The sequence below is a fragment of the Haemaphysalis longicornis genome, unplaced genomic scaffold, assembly GCF_048455015.1.
Source record: "Haemaphysalis longicornis isolate Haplotype H1 unplaced genomic scaffold, Haemaphysalis longicornis Haplotype H1 scaffold_2, whole genome shotgun sequence".
Lineage (NCBI taxonomy): Eukaryota > Metazoa > Arthropoda > Arachnida > Ixodida > Ixodidae > Haemaphysalis > Haemaphysalis longicornis.
The window spans coordinates 177191822-177210415 of NW_027526295.1; the positions used below are offsets into that span (position 1 = coordinate 177191822).

General features: G+C 51.1%; 2 protein-coding genes across 3 annotated transcripts in view; both read left to right on the forward strand.

Moving 5' to 3' along the window:
• The window catches only part of LOC144169524 (beta-alanine transporter-like), a 58293-nt gene that overhangs the window by 21863 nt on the left and 17836 nt on the right, over window positions 1-18594 (forward strand). For both annotated transcript variants that reach the window (XM_077698733.1, XM_077698734.1), the window contains exon 2: window positions 14807-15188. In XM_077698733.1, the coding sequence (XP_077554859.1) occupies window positions 14832-15188 (357 nt within the window). In that variant the 5' untranslated portion in view covers window positions 14807-14831. The remainder of the gene's footprint in view (window positions 1-14806; window positions 15189-18594) is intronic.
• LOC144168424 (uncharacterized) lies at window positions 3597-5038 on the forward strand. Its single transcript, XM_077697417.1, has one exon. It carries the CDS (start codon window positions 3659-3661, stop codon window positions 5036-5038), a length of 1380 nt encoding a protein of 459 aa, XP_077553543.1. The 5' UTR covers window positions 3597-3658.

Below are 18594 nucleotides of genomic sequence, written 5' to 3' on the forward strand. Positions count from 1 at the left end.
TGACCGAAAAGAAGGCCATTCTCATAGAGAATAGAGCATGCTTGAGGTGCACCCGACCGAATCACACCGCACGGATCTGTAGAGCGCGCGTGAACTGCAAGCAATGCAAGGGACAACATGCTAGGTCTGTGTGTAGAACAGTGCGGCAAGAAAAGATGGTGCAGGTTGAAGCACAGCAAGCGAAGCCGATGATGTCTACTCTGCACGCTACAGAAAATATACGGCATGGTTCTGTTCTTTTGCAGACGGCTGTCGCATGGATAGAGGGACACACGTCTGGCCGACATTGCCGTTTGTTGTTGGACAGAGGAAGTCAGCGGTCATTCATTGAAACTGGAGTGGCGAAAGAAATTGGCGCAAAAGTAATACGACAGGGAAGGCTAACAATAGGTTCATTCGGAGGAGACGGGAAAATAAAGTGCATGGACGTAGTTCAAGTGACTATAGCGCCCCGAGACAAGCAAACAAAAACAGTAATCGAAGCTCTTCAGGTTGTCGTGATTTCGCACAGTAGGCTGCCTGCTCCCAATAAGAACGTCAACGAAAAAATGGAACAACTGCAGCTACGAGTAGCGGACGACTGGACCAAGACGACAGCCACAGAAGCGATAGGACTACTAGTTGGCTCCGATTATTATTGGGAGTTTCTTACTGGTAGAACACATCGACTAGAAAGTAGACTGATGGCAGTAGAAACAACTTTAGGTTGGGTAGTGCAAGGTCCTTCGGAGAAAACTAAAATGAGAATAACGCAAACCCAATCAGTCATGGTTCTGAAAGTTGAAGCTGCGGAAACCGAGCTTCAACAATACTTGCACAAGTTCTGGAGCCTGGAATCGATTGCCACCACAAAACCCAGTTGCCATACTAAAGAAAGCGAAATCGTAGAAGAATTCCAGCGGAATGTAGAGCACCGAAATGGTCGCTATCAAGTCAGCCTGCCGTGGAACTAGAGCGTTAATCTGGAAACAAGCCAGAACAACGCCAGAAAAGAATATCGTGTTACGAATCGGCCAGCGCCGCCGTATTTTCCCGCATCACTCCTCGGCTGGGCGGCGAAGCCACCACGTGCGCCTTTCTGCCGTCAGGTGCCAGCATGTCGGTGTCGCGAAATTCATGTCCCTCCTTGACGGGTTTTCTTGCCGCTCGCCATTTCTTGCCGTTCGCCGAGAGGAGCCGTACCGCAAAGCGAGGGAATGTTCTCGCCGCCATTGTCGCACCCGGGTCGGCTGGCCATGTGTTTCGGGGAGAGAGGTGGGCGAGAGTGCCGCGGCCTACTGAAGGCTGCGCCCCGCGAATTCTCGGAAGACGCGCGGCCCGGTGGACGGTGCGCGTGGTGCAGCGCGGGGTTTCCGAGGAGAATGGGCTGAGAACTGGTGGTGGCCGGACGTACGGCCGGGTCGCGGCGTCGGCCTTGAGGGCTGTGCTGGGGAGGCCGAGCGACGACGGCGGTGAACTTCGGGCCCCCGAAGATTCCTCAAGGAGGCGACAGTGCGCGGCCGGAGTTCACCCAAATTGCGTCGCTGGTCAGCGGCGCCCCACCACAGACGACCGACAGCCTCCGTCACCCCGGCGAGACCATCAGCCGGACCGCAGCTAAGATGTTCTCCCCTTCTCCACCTTTCCTCGGACTCTTCCTATTCATCTTCTGTGTTGTATTTCCCTATGCGGACTGCACGGGCTTCTTATCCGCCTCCTTCAGTGCACCACGCTGTATGTGTTTCTAGCGGGCCTATTGTTAGTAGTTGGGGGAAGCCCCCAACCCCGCCTATTGTACACTCTACTGTCCCCTTCATTTACTGTCACCTCCTCCTCGGGCTCGTAACGGCGTGTACCTTTTCTTTCATCGGGATTAATGTACTTCGTGTCGGTGTCTGGGCAGCTCTGACCCCAACGGGGTGTCAACTGCAGTGTGTATTAACTCGTCAACCCTCCTGTCTGTCTGTTTCGAATTTCCTGTGAATGTGAAGTAAACGCCCGTTGTTTTGAATTGTTTCCCCGTGCCCCGTCTCGTGCCTCACGCCAGCGGCCAATCAGGCGTGGACCTATCGCCGGTTAGCAGGTCCGAACCACATTCTCGAATTCGCGCGTAAGGGGGAGTTGTTTGTCGCTCCTCCCGTCCGAGACATCGGCCACTAAATTATTACCTCGCTCAATTCTGTGACAGTCGGTGAGTCATACATTCACGCTTTGACATGCCCGGCTCAGGCGCTTCGCTATCGGCGCGATCAACATTCGATGGCGCGCCGACTGAACAGGCCCAGGCATGCTTCACGGACGTGCGCCCCACAGCCGTCAGGTGCCAGCACGTCGGTGAGTCATACATTCACGCCTCGACATGCCCGGCCAACGCCGGCCCAGTCACCTCACTTTCAACGCGCTTCAAACTTCGACGGTTGCCGGCCCGGCGAGGCATGTCTCAGCATGTTTCAAGGACACTCTCTCCCCTCTCTCGAACTCAACGTGCGCCGAGGCTACCGACGACTCACGAACTGTGGAAAGAGCGTTGTGTGTGTCTGTGACGTTCGTGGCGTGTTGCTACTTGTTGGCGTTTTGACCGTTGCGGCTTTTGGGTATAAAATAGAAGCCGCCCAAGCGCTGAAATTCATTCCTGTCTGAGCAGCGAATCCATGCGGTCGCTCTGCTCGAGTCCTGTATTGTAACCTCGCCCGTCGGGGCATTGTTTTTTTTTTTTTTTGGCTTCGGCTCACCTCTCGCTATGAAGTAAACAGTTACGTTAGCCTACTGCTTCTGGACTTCTTCACGGCTGCAACAGCGGCTGGCCGCTCGCATCATACACACTACCACTCGTATGTCGGAGGCCACGGAGCTCGGATCGGGTGTCCCCGCCCGGTCGCAACAACTGGTTAGCAGCGGTCGGATGGCAACTTCGTAACACCGGGTGCCAGCGGTGCGAGACCCAGCATTACGGACGTCAAGGCGGCTTCGGACTTCGCAGAATTCACGGCGGTCAAGGGTGAGTGCGGCACTTTTCTTCACTGAGTTTTACCAGGCTTCTGAGGATATCTGGTAGGGCGTGTGTTTTTGTCGCGTGGGTTATTCGCGCAAAACATTTTTTGGAACAGTGGGAAAGCAGTACTCTAGACCGGCCATGAATTTGAAGGTGTTGAAAAAACCGCAGTTGTTGGAGCTTGCAAAAGAGTTGCGCTTGGATGTTACGGACGCGCTGAGAAAGCCAGAGCTGATACAGGCTATAATCGCTGTTGGGGCTGACGATGACGAGCTGTCTGAGTGCATTGAGCTGATCAATGGCAGGGATACCGCTAAACGTCAGGCTGCAGAGGCTGAGCGCCAGCGTGAGGAACGCGAGGAGAAAAAGCGAGAACAGGAGCTCGAGAGGCAGAAAGAGCAATGCGAGGATAGAAGGCGAGAACAGGAGCGACGGCATGAGCTGGAAATCAAGCGTCTAGACGTCGAGGCGTCTCGACCTAGACGTCAGAGTTGCAGCAGGGTGCAGTCTGCGGCGACTGAGCGGCCTACGCTACGAATGTGTGACCTAATGCGACCCTACAAGGTAGGAGAAGACATCGGTCTTTTTTTGGTCAACTTCGAGCGTACGTGTGAGAGGGCCCAGTTTAGCCGAGACTCATGGCCGCAAAAGCTGCTTACGCTTTTGCCAGGTGAGGCATCCGACGTGATGGCCTGCTTGCCAAAGGAGGAGGCGGAGGACTACCAGAAAGTCAAGTCGAGCCTCCTGCGTAAGTACAGGCTGTCAGCAGAGGCATTTCGCCAGAAGTTCCGTGAAGCCGAGAAAGCTAGGGGCGAGTCGTACTCGGAGTTCGCCTACAAGCTGAGGGCAAATATGGAAGAGTGGCTCAAAGAGGCAAAGGCTTTCGGAGAGCATGACAAGGTAGGTGAGTGCTTCGGTCTTGAGCAGTTTTACCGCCGCCTACCAGAAAACCTCAGACTCTTGGTGCAAGATAGGCCAGGGGTAAATACTGTGGATCAGGCAGCTCAGCTAGCCGACGAGTTCGTCGCACGACGAGGTGCGCAGGGGCGGAAAGACGGCCAAAAAGAGTTCAGGCCGAGGCCTGACAAGTCAGGGCCGAAAGGCAGAGCTCCCCAAGAAGACGGTGGAGCAAGGAAAGTCGTTGTCGTGTATAGAGAAACTGGCCACGATAACGAAAAGAGAGCAGCAGACGCTGAGGAGCAGCGCAGAAAGAAAGCTTTTGAAGCGCGCAGACAGGCTGCGTGTCACAACTGCGGCGAGACGGGACATTTCGCCGCTAGTTGCAAAAAGGGAAAACTAGTCTTTCACGTGCTATATCAGGATGAGGATAGCAGACAACTTTTAGAGCCCTACGTACGCGAGCTTGCAGTTAACGGCAAACCGTGCCGAGTTCTTCGCGATTCCGCAGCAACGATGGACGTGGTCCACCCGTCCTACATCAAACCGCATCAATTCACGGGCGATTGCGCGTGGATAAAGCAGGCCGTAGAAGCGCAAAGCGTATGTCTTCCGATCGCCAGGATAACCATCGATGGTCCCTTCGGAAAGCTCGAAACCGAGGCCGCTGTCTCTCCCAGCCTTCCGGCGCAGTATCCGTATCTTTTCTCGAACAGGTCCGATCGGCTGCTGCGCGAAAGGGGACTCGTTTTCGGGGAAGGGATAGTGTTCGCGCTAACGCGCTCGAAGGCTCGCGAACTCGGAGCAAAGGCGGCGGTTGAAAGCAGGAACGATTCGCGAAGAGAGGAGGTTGGGAAGCTGGCCGAGACTAGCGCCGACGTTTCTTCCGAACGTGTCCAGTCTGCCTCCTTGCAGGTTCAGATCGCGGGTGTCGAGCAGCAGCAGCAGCCCGCCGAAACAGATGATTCTCTGGCAGAGCTTTTTGTAGCACCTACGTCGGAAAGTTTAGAGCGGTTGCTGCACGTCGATAGTACGGCACTGAGCGCGGAGCAAAGAAAAGATCCCACGCTGGAAAAGTTACTGGATAATGTAACTGAAGGGGTTGCGAAAAAGAACGTAAGGTTCCAGGCGAGGGAAGAGATACTTTATCGCAAGTATCGAGACCGGTGAGGGGTGGAGTTTGACCAGTTAGTTGTCCCGCAGGTCTATCGCCAGGATTTGTTGCGTCTCGCACACGGAAACTCGTGGTCAGGGCACCTAGGCATACGAAAAACAAAAGACCGCCTACTGCAGGAGTACTACTGGCCAGGATGCTTTCGTGACGTTGAAAACTTTGTGCGCACTTGTGATGTGTGCCAGAGAGTGGGCAAGCCGGGAGACAAAACCAGAGCGCCCATGAAATTTGTGCCGGTTATCACGGAGCCCTTTCGCCGTCTCGTGATCGACACGGTTGGCCCACTGCCCGCGACGACCTCTGGCTACCGTCACATCTTGACAGTGCTCTGTCCTGCTACTGAGTTCCCCGAGGCCGTACCCTTGAAGGAGTTGAGCTCAGTGGAAATTGTGAACGCCCTACTGTCAGTGTTTGCGAGGGTCGGCTTCCCGGCGGAAATACAGTCAGACCAGGGTACAGTTTTTACGAGCGCACTAACGACGACGTTTCTCGAGAAGTGCGGAGTAAAACTCATTCATAGTTCCGTGTACCACCCTCAGTCGAACTCTGTCGAGAAGCTGCACTCAGTAATGAAGCGCGTTCTCAGAGCCATGTGCTACGAGCGAAAGGCTGACTGGGAGCTGTGTTTACCGGCCGCCATGTTTCCTCTGAGAACGGCTCCTCACGAGACGACCGGGTTCACGCCAGCGGAACTTGTTTACGGACGGTCATTACGTTCCCCCCTCCGCATCCTTCGGGAATCGTGGGAAGGTAGGGGCGAAGACCCAATGGTTGTAGAATACGTACTCTCGCTGATGGACCGCTTGCACAGGGCACAGCAGCTAGCGGGCACCGCAATGAGCACAGCCTAGAAAAAGTCAAAACCCTTCTACCACAAAGGTGCCCGGGCACGTCAGTTTGAGGTGGGAGACCAGGTAATGATTTTGCGGCCATCTCAACGCCACAAACTAGAGGTTCAGTGGGAAGGCCCGGCAAAAATCCTTCAAAAATTGTCTGAAACGAACTACGTTGTGAGCGTACCTGGAAAGCGCAAGCTCCAGCAAGTATACCCCAGCAACCTACTAAAGCCCTACAGGCAGCGGGAAGCGGTGGTGCAGATGCTAGTTAACAGAGGAGATTCCCCCCGATATTCCGGAATTGGGGCCGCTTACCCATGACGGCACGAGTAGCCTCGTTAACGACCTAGTAACGAAGGCGGAGCTGGAGCCTGACAAAAACGTGAGTTGGAGGCACTGTTAGAAGAGTTCTCGGACCGGTTTTCGGATAAGCCCGGCAGAACTTCCCTCTTAACGCATGACATCGAGCTTACGTCTTCCCAGCCCGTACGTTCACAGGCGTATCGAGTGTCACCGCGACAGCGCGAAATTCTGGAAACTGAAATCCAGAAAATGTTGGCTCTGGATGTGATAGAGGCTTGCAAAAGCGACTATACTTCACCCCTGATACTGGTTGAAGTTCCTGGAAAGGATCCGCGACCATGTGTAGACTATAGGAAGTTAAACGTTATCACCAGAGACCAAACCTACCCGATACCGAACATAGAGGAACGTATCGAGAAAGTATCATTTCCACTTTTTACTTAGTGCGGGGATACTGGCAGGTTCCGCTGACAAAGGAAGCTAGCCGATACGCGGCGTTTATTTCACCCATGGGCACCTTCCGACCAAAGGTTTTGAGTTTTGGGCTGAAAAACGCGCCATACTGTTTTTCAAGTCTCATGGACAAAGTGTTACGGGGGTTCGACGACTTTGCGTTGCCCTATTTAGACGACGTGGCTATCTATTTCGCCTCGTGGCCGGAGCATCTGGAACACCTGCGCTCCGTGTTTTCACGTTTGCGTGAAGCTGGCTTAACGATCAAGGCACCTAAATGTCAAATGGCACGCGCGGAAGTCACTTACCTTGGTCACGTTATAGGTAAGGGTCATCGCCGACCTTCTGAAGTTAAGGTAGCGGCAATCCGAGACTTCCCGCAGCCCCGAACCAAGACAGACATTAGGTCGTTCTTGGGAATCACAGGTTACTTTCAGAGGTGCATTCCGAGGTACTTTGAGCTGGCTAGCACTCTAACCGACGCGCTTCGGAAAAACAAACCGCTAACAGTCGCGTGGGACGAAACAAAAGAGCAGGCGTTCACCGACCTGAAAAATGCTCTAACTAGCCAACCTGTAACTAGCCACCCTGTGCTTCGGAAAAACGAACCGCTAACAGTCCCGTGGGACGAAACAAAAGAGCAGGCGTTCACCGACCTGAAAAATGCTCTAACTAGCCACCCTGTACTGAACTCGCCAGACTACCCAGAGCCCTTCGTGGTCCAGTGTGATGCTAGTGACTGTGGGATGGGGGTTGTTTTGTGTCAGAACGCTGACGGCAATGAGGAACACCCAGTATTGTACGCAAGTCGTAAGCTGACGATTCGTGAAGAAGCGTACAGCGCCTCCGAAAAGGAGTGTGCGTGTCTCGTCTGCGCGGTGCAAAAACTGGCCTGTTACCTCGCCGGCTCGAAGTTTACAGTAGAGACCGACCACTGCCCTATCACGTGGCTGCACACGATGTCCTCAAAGAACGGTCGCCTCCTACGCTGGAGTCTGGCTCTGCAGCAGTATACGTTTGAAGTGCGGTACAAAAAGGGGAAACTGAATGGCAATGCTGATGGCTTAAGTCGGAGTCCTTAAGGCAAGAAATGGCCTGTAGACGCCTGACTTTCTCTATTTCATTGTTTTTCCTGAAGCAGGTTTCGCCCTTTACGATTACATTTCTTTTTGTGTGGGACATTTCCAATCACGCGAAATGTCACCTTTCAAGTTTGTTCACTTGTCTAAAGTACTGCTGGGCTAAAATATAACTAGAGTAGTTAGTTATTAGCGTATTTTATCGCAACTAAAAGCCTGGTAGATCTTCAGTGTGGATTTGTCTTCGCACTTGCCGGCGATGCGGTTGTGTCTTCCTGTGTTGTTCTGTTGCTTGCCTGACCAAGCCAGAGATGTTCTTGGGGAGCCACTACTCGTCCAGTGATCGGCCCTGTGAAGCTCCAGCACGGTGTTACAGCCCAGGCCTGGAGTCGAACGTCTGCCGAGCACTTCACTTCGAAAGCATCCCTCCGGACAACGGTTGAAGACCCTAATCCATCGGGATCTCAGACCCCCGGCGGAGAAGCTGTTACGAATCGGCCAGCGCCGCCGTATTTTCCCGCATCACTCCTCGGCTGGGCGGCGAAGAAACCACGTGCGCCTTTCTGCCGTCAGGCGCCAGCATGTCGGTGAGTCATACATTCACGCCTCGACATGCCCGGCTCAGACGCTTCGCTATCGGCGCGATCAACATTCGATGGCGCGCCGACTGAACTGGCCCAGGCATGCTTCACGGACGTGCGCCCCACAGCCGTCAGGTGCCAGCACGTCGGTGAGTCATACATTCACGCCTCGACATACCCGGCCCAGTCGCCTCGCTTTCAACGCGCTTCAAACTTCGACGGTTGCCGGCCCGGCGAGGCATGTCTCAGCATGTTTCAAGGACACTCTCTCCCCTCTCTCGAACTCAACGTGCGCCGAGGCTACCGACGACTCACGAACTGTGGAAAGAGCGTTGTGTGTGTCTGTGACGTTCGTGGCGTGTTGCTACTTGTTGGCGTTTTGACCGTTGCGGCTTTTGGGTATAAAATAGAAGCCGCCCAAGCGCTGAAATTCATTCCTGTCTGAGCAGCGAATCCATGCGGTCGCTCTGCTCGAGTCCTGTATTGTAACCTCGCCCGTTGGGGCATTGTTTTTTTTGTTTTTTTTTTGCTTCGGCTCACCTCTCGCTATGAAGTAAACAGTTACGTTAGCCTACTGCTTCTGGACTTCTTCACGGCTGCAACAGCGGCTGGCCGCTCTCATCATACACGCTACCACTCGTATGTCGGAGGCCACGGAGCTCGGATCGGGTGTCCCCGCCCGGTCGCAAACAATCGTAAAGGGCCGTTGACTGGGAAAGAGGAGACAACTGCGGAGACACACTGGATACGACAAACTCAAGTAATAATCTGGAGGCGAAGTTGCGGTAGTGCGGAAATCGCGAAGCCCTTTGAAATCAGTGGACAGGAAGTCTACTTGGACGATGAAAGACTCATCAGACTAACAGGACGCTTGCAATACAGCCAAGTATCAAGCCGGCATATCATCGTACTGCCAAAGGACGCAATTTTCACGGAATTGATGATACATCACTTTCATCAACTCGTGTTACACGGCGGCGCTCAAGTGACACTCGCGCAGCTAAGCACCGAGTTCTGGATTTTGCAAGGTCGCCAGGCCGTGAATCGAGTCCTAAACAAATGCATGGTCTGCAAGAAGCACACCAGATCTGCCAGTCAACCAACGCCTCCACTACCGGCGGACAGGTTCAACGAATCGTTACCGGTTCAAGTGACGGGGCTTGAATTCGCAGGTACGCTTTATGCGAAGTACAAAAACTACATTATAAGGCAATACGTGGTAGTTTTCACCTGTGTCGTAACGAGAGGAGGGCACTTGGAGGTGACCAACGACATGTCCACGAGCAGTTTTTTGCATGCATTCAGGCGGTTCACAGCCGGACGGGGTATTCCTGCGGTAATCTACTCGGACAACGCAAGAACCTTTAAAAGAGCTGAGAAGAAGATCAGCAGAATGCTCGAAACTATCAGGCAGCAACAAGTGAAGGAATACTGTAGTGTCCGAAACACACAGTGGGAAATGATAGCCGAGTGCGCTCCGTGGTGGGGAGGTTTTTATGAGCGCCTAATTCTAAGCCTGAAGACGTCGATCAGAAAAATAATATCAAGAAAGACAACTTCATTGCAGGAGATGCGAACAATTGTCGCCGAAGTTGAAGGAGCTCTCAACAATCGCCCTTTGGCTTACGTATATGGTGAGCCCCATGAGCCCATGTCACTAACGCCGGCAGTCATCTTAGGCGGACGACAACAGCTACACGACGGACAAGCGAGACACACAGAGTAGATGTTGAAGAGCAATGGAGAAGTCGATGTCGACTCGTAAGAGCTTGGTGGAAGAGATGGCATCAAGAGTACATAAAAGAAATTGTAGCAACTGTCACGGCCAAGGCATGCCACGCTAAACCACTGTCCGCAGGAGACATGGTGCTAAGTGAAGACCGGGTCCCAAAAACGTCTTGGAAAATGTGCAGGATTGAGAAAACCTGCCTTTGACGCGACGGAGTGACAAGGGCTTGCCTCCTTCGGATGGGAAATAAAGAACTTTTCAAAAGATCGGCGAATCACATCTATCCTTTGGAGGGCTGCTTAAATGACCCGCCAAAGTGCAGCGCGATTCAAGTTGGCAGGGCGGGAGCTTGTACAATATCATCATTAGGGCGCTTCAAGACGAAGAGCAAGAAGACTGCTCCTTCACGCGAGCACGTGCTACTTCTACTTCTTCATTAAACGTTCTTTGTTCCATGCCGTTACTGGTCTCGCTTGTCTGAAAGAGATATCCTTTGCTCAGGTTAAATCATTGCATGATCCACGAATGGTGGTTGTTTAGTTGCATTGGTGAAGCCCATGGGTGGAAACTCTTTTTTATAAAAAAAGGAAGCTCAAACCCGGTGTTAGACGATCTCACTTCTCCTCCATCTCTGCCGCCGCCGATGGAGGCGACGGGATCGGCGGAAGAGACGGAGGAGAAGTGAGATTATATGCATTGGTGAGAGCTTCCTTTAATTAATACTAACTCCCAGCGCATCCGCAAGGATCGCACACGGCCCTTACACGTGCCGTGGGTGGAGCGCACAGCCGCGCAAAAGGTCGCGTTACGCTACCCCGTGGCATTCAGCGAGAACGAATGGGGTAAATACGCAGATGTGCTCGGTGAGTGCACCGCCGGTCCCCCAGTGGTGGTCCCAAGGGGGGGGGGGGGGGGGGGGGGGCGAAGGGAGCGGTCGCCCTCCCCAAAGAGGTCCTCAGTTTCTTATTTTTAGTTTTTTAAGCATTCCACTTGCGCGAAGTTAAATCCCAGCGGGTTGCACCGCATACGCGCACACGCCTCCATGGTTATCACCACCTCCGCAGAATTGGCGCAAGGAGGGGAGCGATTCTTTATTCGCCTCGCCCCCCCCCCCAAAGAAAAAAATCGCCCCACCCCCTAAACCAATCGCTGGGACCGCTACTGCTGTCCCCTCCTCCTCCGCGTGGGAGCGTGGCTCAATCGGTAAGACAACAGGCTCTTGCCCCGTTTCTCTATTCGTTCCAAGTTCGATTCCTCGTGGTTCCAGTACCTTCTGTTTTTTTCTCTTGACGCCATTGCTCGCGACAGAACCCTCGGGGGGTAGAGGTAAAGAGCTTCGCTTTGAAGAAGTTGAAGTTTCACGAGCCGTTGATCACGCGCCAGGAAAGGGCGCGATCCGCGGAGCGTGGGTCGTGCAATGGTATAGTGTAAGCAGGGGCAGATCACCATTGTTATAAAATTAAGGAAAGTCGGTACACGTGCAGGTCTTTAGATGCGACAAATCGATACGTTCTTCGCTGGCTTTGCGTCCAAAAACCGGCAAGCATCATGAAGCGACACGCTTGTAAATGCTCGTCCACCAATAACTGGGTTTATCTTTCTGTACATTAAACAACATGCTCTCACACTTGTCTTGGTTTCCCATTCTTCAGGAACCGCGCTAATTTCTTCTAAAATTTATCCCTTGAATTACATTTGTAAGAGGGTTTTTACACTAAAGCAGTGTACCTCTACCCCCTCCTCCCACAACGATTTCATCACCGAGGGCAAAAACAATCTTCGTGGACAAAACCGCCAAGGCATAAGACGCCAAATGCATGCGTCAGGCTAATCAGGCACACAGCGTAGTGCTCCTAATTCATTTAAGGAAACTACGAAACAAGCGCAGAAACCACATTATCGATGAATAAGGCGCCTGGGAACAATGACACCTTCCCCCCCCCCTCCCCCCATGTGTGTTCCTGTTAAAGATTATGCTTGCAGATAACCTCTAAAGGATAGGCAGGAGTAGTTTCACTAAATAGAGCACTTCTTTCCCAAGACTCTGAGCGCATGCGTCAGGCTAGGCAGGATCCAGCCTTTGCCACCAGAGAAACCGAACGTTGTGTCAGTAGATATTAGAGTACCGTCACTGAGGCTTTTCATCGCTTGTTAGGTTTTTTTAGTTCTTTCCTACACGAAAAAAAATGCAGCGCTAGCCGGTGCAGTGGAGTATACGCCACTGCACCGGCTCGCGCTGCATTTAATCCCTATTTCTCCGCTGCATACGCGTTTTCTCGGCCTGCCACTGTAGTTATTATTTCTTTGCCTCCGTACGTTGCGATCAGTCTTTGCCGATTCACACTGGTGGAAGTGCACACCATCTGTGGACTCGACGGTGTGCTCAAATAAGAGTTGTTAACGCGAAATTCTCACTTGTCTAGGCTGGTGAAAGCGCGCAAGCGGACCCCGTGAACCGAACGCGCGCCCACCAGAATACCATCTGCAAAAAACTGTCCACAGCTGCTAACGCGTTCCATTGTGCTCCACCCGTTTCATAGCGACGTACATCCGAAAGAATGAAACCCCTCAAACACATTCAGCGCATTTTATCTTGTAGCATGGAAAAGGAAATATAAACAGGAAGAAGCACTTTGCACGCACTGTTTCGCGTAGTGCATCAAAAGTAACAGAAGAAAAAAAATAATAAACACTCGGCGCGTGGACTATTGCAATTGGCTGATGACGCATAGCACAAGTATAGCAAAAAAAATTACACCATCTTCCCGTAGGGGAACCCTGAGTAGTATGCGAAGCAGCCATGGGGTCGACTGAAGTTCCCATTAGTTTTCAGTTCGTCGCTTCCGTTGAAGTTCAGCTTCGCTTGCCTTCGTTGTATCGGTAGCTTCTTGACGTAGTTTGAGTGAAGGACATAAGGCGCGTTCGTAGCACATATTCCCGTCTCAGTTTGTAGCGCAGTGGGAAGAGCGCCACGTACCTCCCGTTGCGGCCAGAGAGTCGAGGGATCAAAACCGGGCGCCGCCTAACTATTTCTTTTTATAGTGGACTGCGCTGACGTCAGCCCATACGCTGACGGCGCTGAAGAGACGCGCATGCGCAGTAGAGTGCGGACGGCGTACGACAAGGGAGGGAGGGACACAGCCTTGAGCATAAGATGCTCCGCATCTAAAAAGAAAATCAGCATACTTCAGAAATTCCTCGCGCAATTTTGGTTGGCCTTCAGCTTTTGTTGAGGTGCTGCAGCATGAATAGTGATTCTTGAAAAAGTAGCTGCAGTGACTCTGATGACGAGGTTGTAGTTTATACTCGACTGAGAGAGCAGGCTTGGTAACAAACCTAGCCAAAAGAAACGCTTTCGCGAAAGAATGTGAAAAAGATTATGAAATATTTTTTTTTCATCGTACTTTCAGTGAACATATATCGTAGGAGATCGATGGTACTTGTTGAGTAGAGCTGACCACGCACGGCAGGCGCACAGTAAAGGCAATTTGTTTTCACCAGGCCAGGCCAGTCGAACTCCCCGGGGTAATTGAGGGGCCGCCCACCAGGTTCTGATCGCTTTGGAATGGGGACAGTGGCTCAAAAAGATGTCTCGAAGATAACTGTGAGTCTCGCCGCAAGCATTTACGGGGGACGCCTGCCATACCAAAGTTTGCCATTTGGTTGGGCTTGTAAGCCACCCCAAAGGAGGTCCTACAAACGTGGCTCTCCAGTAAGTGAAAACGCCGCAGCCGCTGAAAACGTCGACTTCTAGTAGTGTTCTTTCGACTGGGAAAACATTGTTTTCCCGCAAGAATTACGGCGCTTCTACGCACGCCACGGCGCTGCTGGGGTGTTTAAAGAAATTCGAGCCTTTTCGGTGAACCTTTGCACACGCGTAGCCGTGCTTCACGTCACAAATAACGCTCGTCGACGCAAAGAGAAAGTGGCGAATGTTTCCACATGTATAAATGAACTTAATTTACTCTTAAGTAAAGAAAGCCAGTCGAGCAGGCGCATATGGTAGCATAGTGGTCTACTTGTGTACGTTGATGTTTGCATAGCAAGAACCAGTTCTCAACTTTACCGTGGATTCTTGTTGCTGGCCAGTATTATAGGCAGTGATCGGTACAATCGGCATGTATTGGGTAGACCAATACTCTTCATGCGAGCAGTCGCAGGTGCCAGTGCGAGCGAAGCGAAGCTAGCGAGTTTGGAGATTAAACTTAACCCCACCTGACGGAACGAGCCGCCCCCACAGGGCAACTTACGCTGGATCACGTTATCACTGGCTGCGATGGGAAGGTCGCAATTTATAAAGTCGGTCACACTTTGAACACACTTCTTTTGCTGAATTGCTGTTAGACGCGTTATCCTTGATTCGCTTTCAAAACGACGTCAGTCGCACGCACCCGCAGAGCCGGGAGGACATGCTAAGCCTACCAGATTTGACCGATTAAAACGCATAAACAATAAAGTGGCGGCACCCATGAATCGTCGCAGTGTAAACAAACGTCACATAATGCGAACTGACCAATGATCATGGCGGCGGAGAAAAGAGTCCCCATACTCTGTACTCTTATATAGTTACACGAGCGGAGCGCAAGCGACAATCTTACCGAGACAACGAGAAACATTTCATACCCTCCTCCATCACCATTTGTAGAGGTTTACAACAGCTTTGCTGGACATGCACTTTCAAAGGGCGGGATGGTGACCAATCTTTTTTTTTTTCGCACAACCTTCGCACTCTCCATGTCACTGGACGGCGGTCAGCATGCTTACGGCACGAATGTTTGCTCAGACGCAGAACGTAACCTGGTAGTGCCATGGAGTTCGAGAGAGTGCTGAAGGCCATCGGTGGTTTTGGGCTATTTAACAAGACTGTTATACCTGCAATGCTCGTGCTGACCGCCTGGCACACGGCGGTGTCCTACCTGGGTCGTGTGCTGGTGGTAGTGGCGCCTCCAAGTCAGTGGTGCTTCGCCGAAGACCTGGATACCGCCATCCAAACCTTGGACGTGGCGGCTCTTCCGAGAGGTCGATGCCAGTTCGTCGATGAAGGACCGATGGTCACGGAGGGCGGCTGGTACACGAATGTCTCCATGCGGCAAGACCATACTGCAACGTGTCCAACGAAATGGAGATACGACAACAACGAATTCTTTACGACCGCCACCATGGAGGTAAGATGGCTGTGTAGCTGCGCAAGGAAGCGGCTATTTCATTTTTTCCATAGCAAAATGACCACCGTGTATAACTGAAAGATGGCTAACATTGCATATCAGTGCCTTGCGAAAGAACACTAAAAGACGTAACCAGTGTTGCTTTATCGTTCAAATCCTGAGCTTTTTGACTAGCAAATACTTTAATTTTATTCTAATTCAGCAGGCGAATTTCTTACGTCTAGAATTAGAATTTTTTCAGCTCTCATTTGTGGAAAATCACACGTACCTTCAGGGTTGTTATCTGAGGCTACGTGTTTCGGTGAACCTTTGTTGAAGTTTATTAACCCTTCTCGGGGATAATACTTACATAGCACCGTTGTTAATTTCCCGAAGCTGGGTAACGTTCCGTGTGCCTGCTATCGCGGGGAAGCGGCTGCATAATATTAAAATATATTCGTTATAATAATAACAGACGCTTACAGGTATACCAGCGTCACAAAGTTTTCTTGTATAGCAAGGCACGTCAGTGTTAAAGTTTAACTCATACACCAATACAAACAGAAATATAATGAAATATACGCACCACTTCTCGTGTAAAAGCATCGCGGTTCTTACGTGGCTCCATCGACTTAAAAAAGTTATTTTGCAGTTTATTGAAAGCGGCTAGTTTTCTTTCTTTATCGTGACGCATTGGCACTTTAACGAAAACATACCCAAGTATTGTCGCAACGACATATATTTAAACTCTTTGACCTAGCAACCAGCTGCGCAAAAATGTTTTCAATGACCGTTCGTTAAAATATATTTTCAAAAGGAGGCATCCACCAGCTTCGTAAGTTATGTACACGAAAAGTTTGGCAATATTCCTTATTTTTTGCGCTGTTTTTGTTTTGTTCAAGACAACCGTTAAATAAGCATCATACGCCATATATTAGCAAAACGTATGCCAACGAATGGCCCAATAATTCACTTACATAACACGGGTAAAACACTCTGGCGTTGAACAGGAGGCATTCAACTCTTCTATGTTTGTCGCATGAGTCAGTTATATGTGTATTTCACAGCAAATACTGCGTATTTGAGTTCTAATATCCGCCAGAGCTTTTACAAATATCACGAGAACACGCGTACACTTATTGCATTAGAGAGTATGTGGGCAAAGATAGCCGCTTAGGTTCCACTAGATGCGGATTTGGGTAATATAGGACTACTTGTCGCACGTTTTACTTTAATTAAATAAATTCAAAGCAATTGCTTTAGCCACTCTAAACGCATTTTTGACAGAAAAATAATCTACAGGACTTCACAGCATCACACTATGATTGCCATGAGGATAAATTCGACCTCACTACACAACATCGCGAATATGATTACCAAAAGGAATGAATGGAGGAGTTAAAATAGATTTCTTGTGCACATGGTTCTGTAATTGCAGAAATAGCCTTGCTACAGATATGATGTTTATTCCTTTTTAGTTATCCGAAAAAAAAATTTGCAGCAGTGAAATAGGACCCCAAAACCTGTGACAGTACCGTTCACGGCATAGCATTTTGTTGGTGATCGCGTTCAGAAGTTTTTCAATATCTAATGTATAAATATTCTTGTAAAAGCTAGTGTCCAGTGATTCCGATAGGTCCTCGAGCAACGCCCGTGTGCCGGCCAGATTAGAAAGAAATCTGCGTTGTGTATATGCCGGAAAATCCAGACAGAGTCCTTTCCGCACCCCCGTCTACTCAACCGCATGTTCCTGAACCAATGTGAAGAAGTTTGCCCAATCTGTAAAAAATTAGGCACTCTCCAGTGCATGATAGGAGAGCGTAGGTTTAGCCCTAAGCACCCACCCATCTACCTGAGCCTCGCCCCGCCATCCCCCCGCTACCCTTTAACGAGAATGGAGGATTTTCCTGACCAGCCCCGCCCAGAGGATCAGCTACGGCTGGTCACCAGGGGCCAGGCGGCAAGGGCAGCATATGGATTCCTGTGAACAAAGGAACCGCCTCCCTAAAGTGTGGAGGTCGCAATGAACGGCTCTTAAATAAAGTTCATTCTCTCTCTCTCTCTCTCTCTCTCTCTCTCTCTCTCTCTCTCTCTCTCTCTCTCTCTCTCTCTCTCTCTCTCTCTCTCTCTCTCTCTCTATCTGACGACAAATCGGGCGAAAGCGTGAAGTCTGAAAGTTAAGGGATGGGATAAAAACCACACAATGTTGTTGTTCCCTTGTGCGGCTGGTAGCCTGCCGAAAAAAACAAAGTGGCCGCTGCAGCGGCTCAGTTGCTGAGGTGTTGTGCTGCGGAGCACGAAGTCGCGTTTTCGATTCCCGGCCGCGTTGGCCGCTTTTCTGAGGGAGGCGAAAAGCCAAGAAGCTCGTTTGTACGAGATTCCGGCGCGCGTTAAAGGTCCCCAGGTGGTCGAAATTAATCCGGAGCCCTCCATTACGGCGCACCCCATCGCCGGTACTGCGTCGACGCGTTAAACCCTACAATCATCGAAGAAAACAAGTCGTTGTCGTCTGTCGGTCCTAAATATCGAACTTGTACTATAGCAAAGAAAGATTTGACATATAAAAACGGAGAGATTTCACATCCCACCCCTATGAAGTAAAGTAGTCTTCGAGGGAAAGCCATGCAGCTTTAACAGGAACCTTTGCGGTTGAAAAAAATATCGTCCTGGTCAGGCATGCGAAAAGGCGAAACCAAGACCAACAAACGTACACCTCAATTCCAATTGATTAATTTGCTATCGTTCTACAAACTACTAGCCTACTGGTTAGATTTGTTGGCAGGGCGATTACTCCGCAGAAGGAGGGGGAATAAGCGTCTCTCTAAAGCAGTCAGCCGTGGGGGAGAGTCATCATTCCAGGACCCCTGGAGGCCGTCCGGCTTCTTGGGCTCTCTGCACCAGCCAAAGCTGGTCGTAAGGGTCCGAGTTGGACAGTACTCAAGTGAGGGTAAGGGCAGGACGTTTAGGTTACGCTTCTTATCACAACCCCACATTACATGGTAGAGAATGCCCGCAGCCTTGCAGAAGCTGGAGTGCGAGTAGTACAGGGTGGGCGCCAGAATGTGGGCTCTAGGGGGTGTGGAAATGTGATCGTTTGGATGCCTTGGAGGGGGCGCTCTTGTACTATAGTGAGGGTTTTGTGCGCAGGGGGAGATTGTGTTCGCTGCGGGCGGTAATGGTGGGTGCTTTCATGAAACGGCCAGAGTGGGTAGATCTGCCCCTGCTTTCCGAACTCCTGGCTTGCCCGGGCACGCTGATTGGCAGCATCGTTGCCAGACATAGCGGAGTGAGCTGGAGCCCAAATAGTCCTTATGGTATGTCCGGAAGGATTCTGGAAAAAAATCGATCTAGCAGGTCGTGATATGAAACCGCTGGAAAAAGTTCCACATGCTTGCGGGTTGTATGTTCGAATACTCAGCCAGGGAAT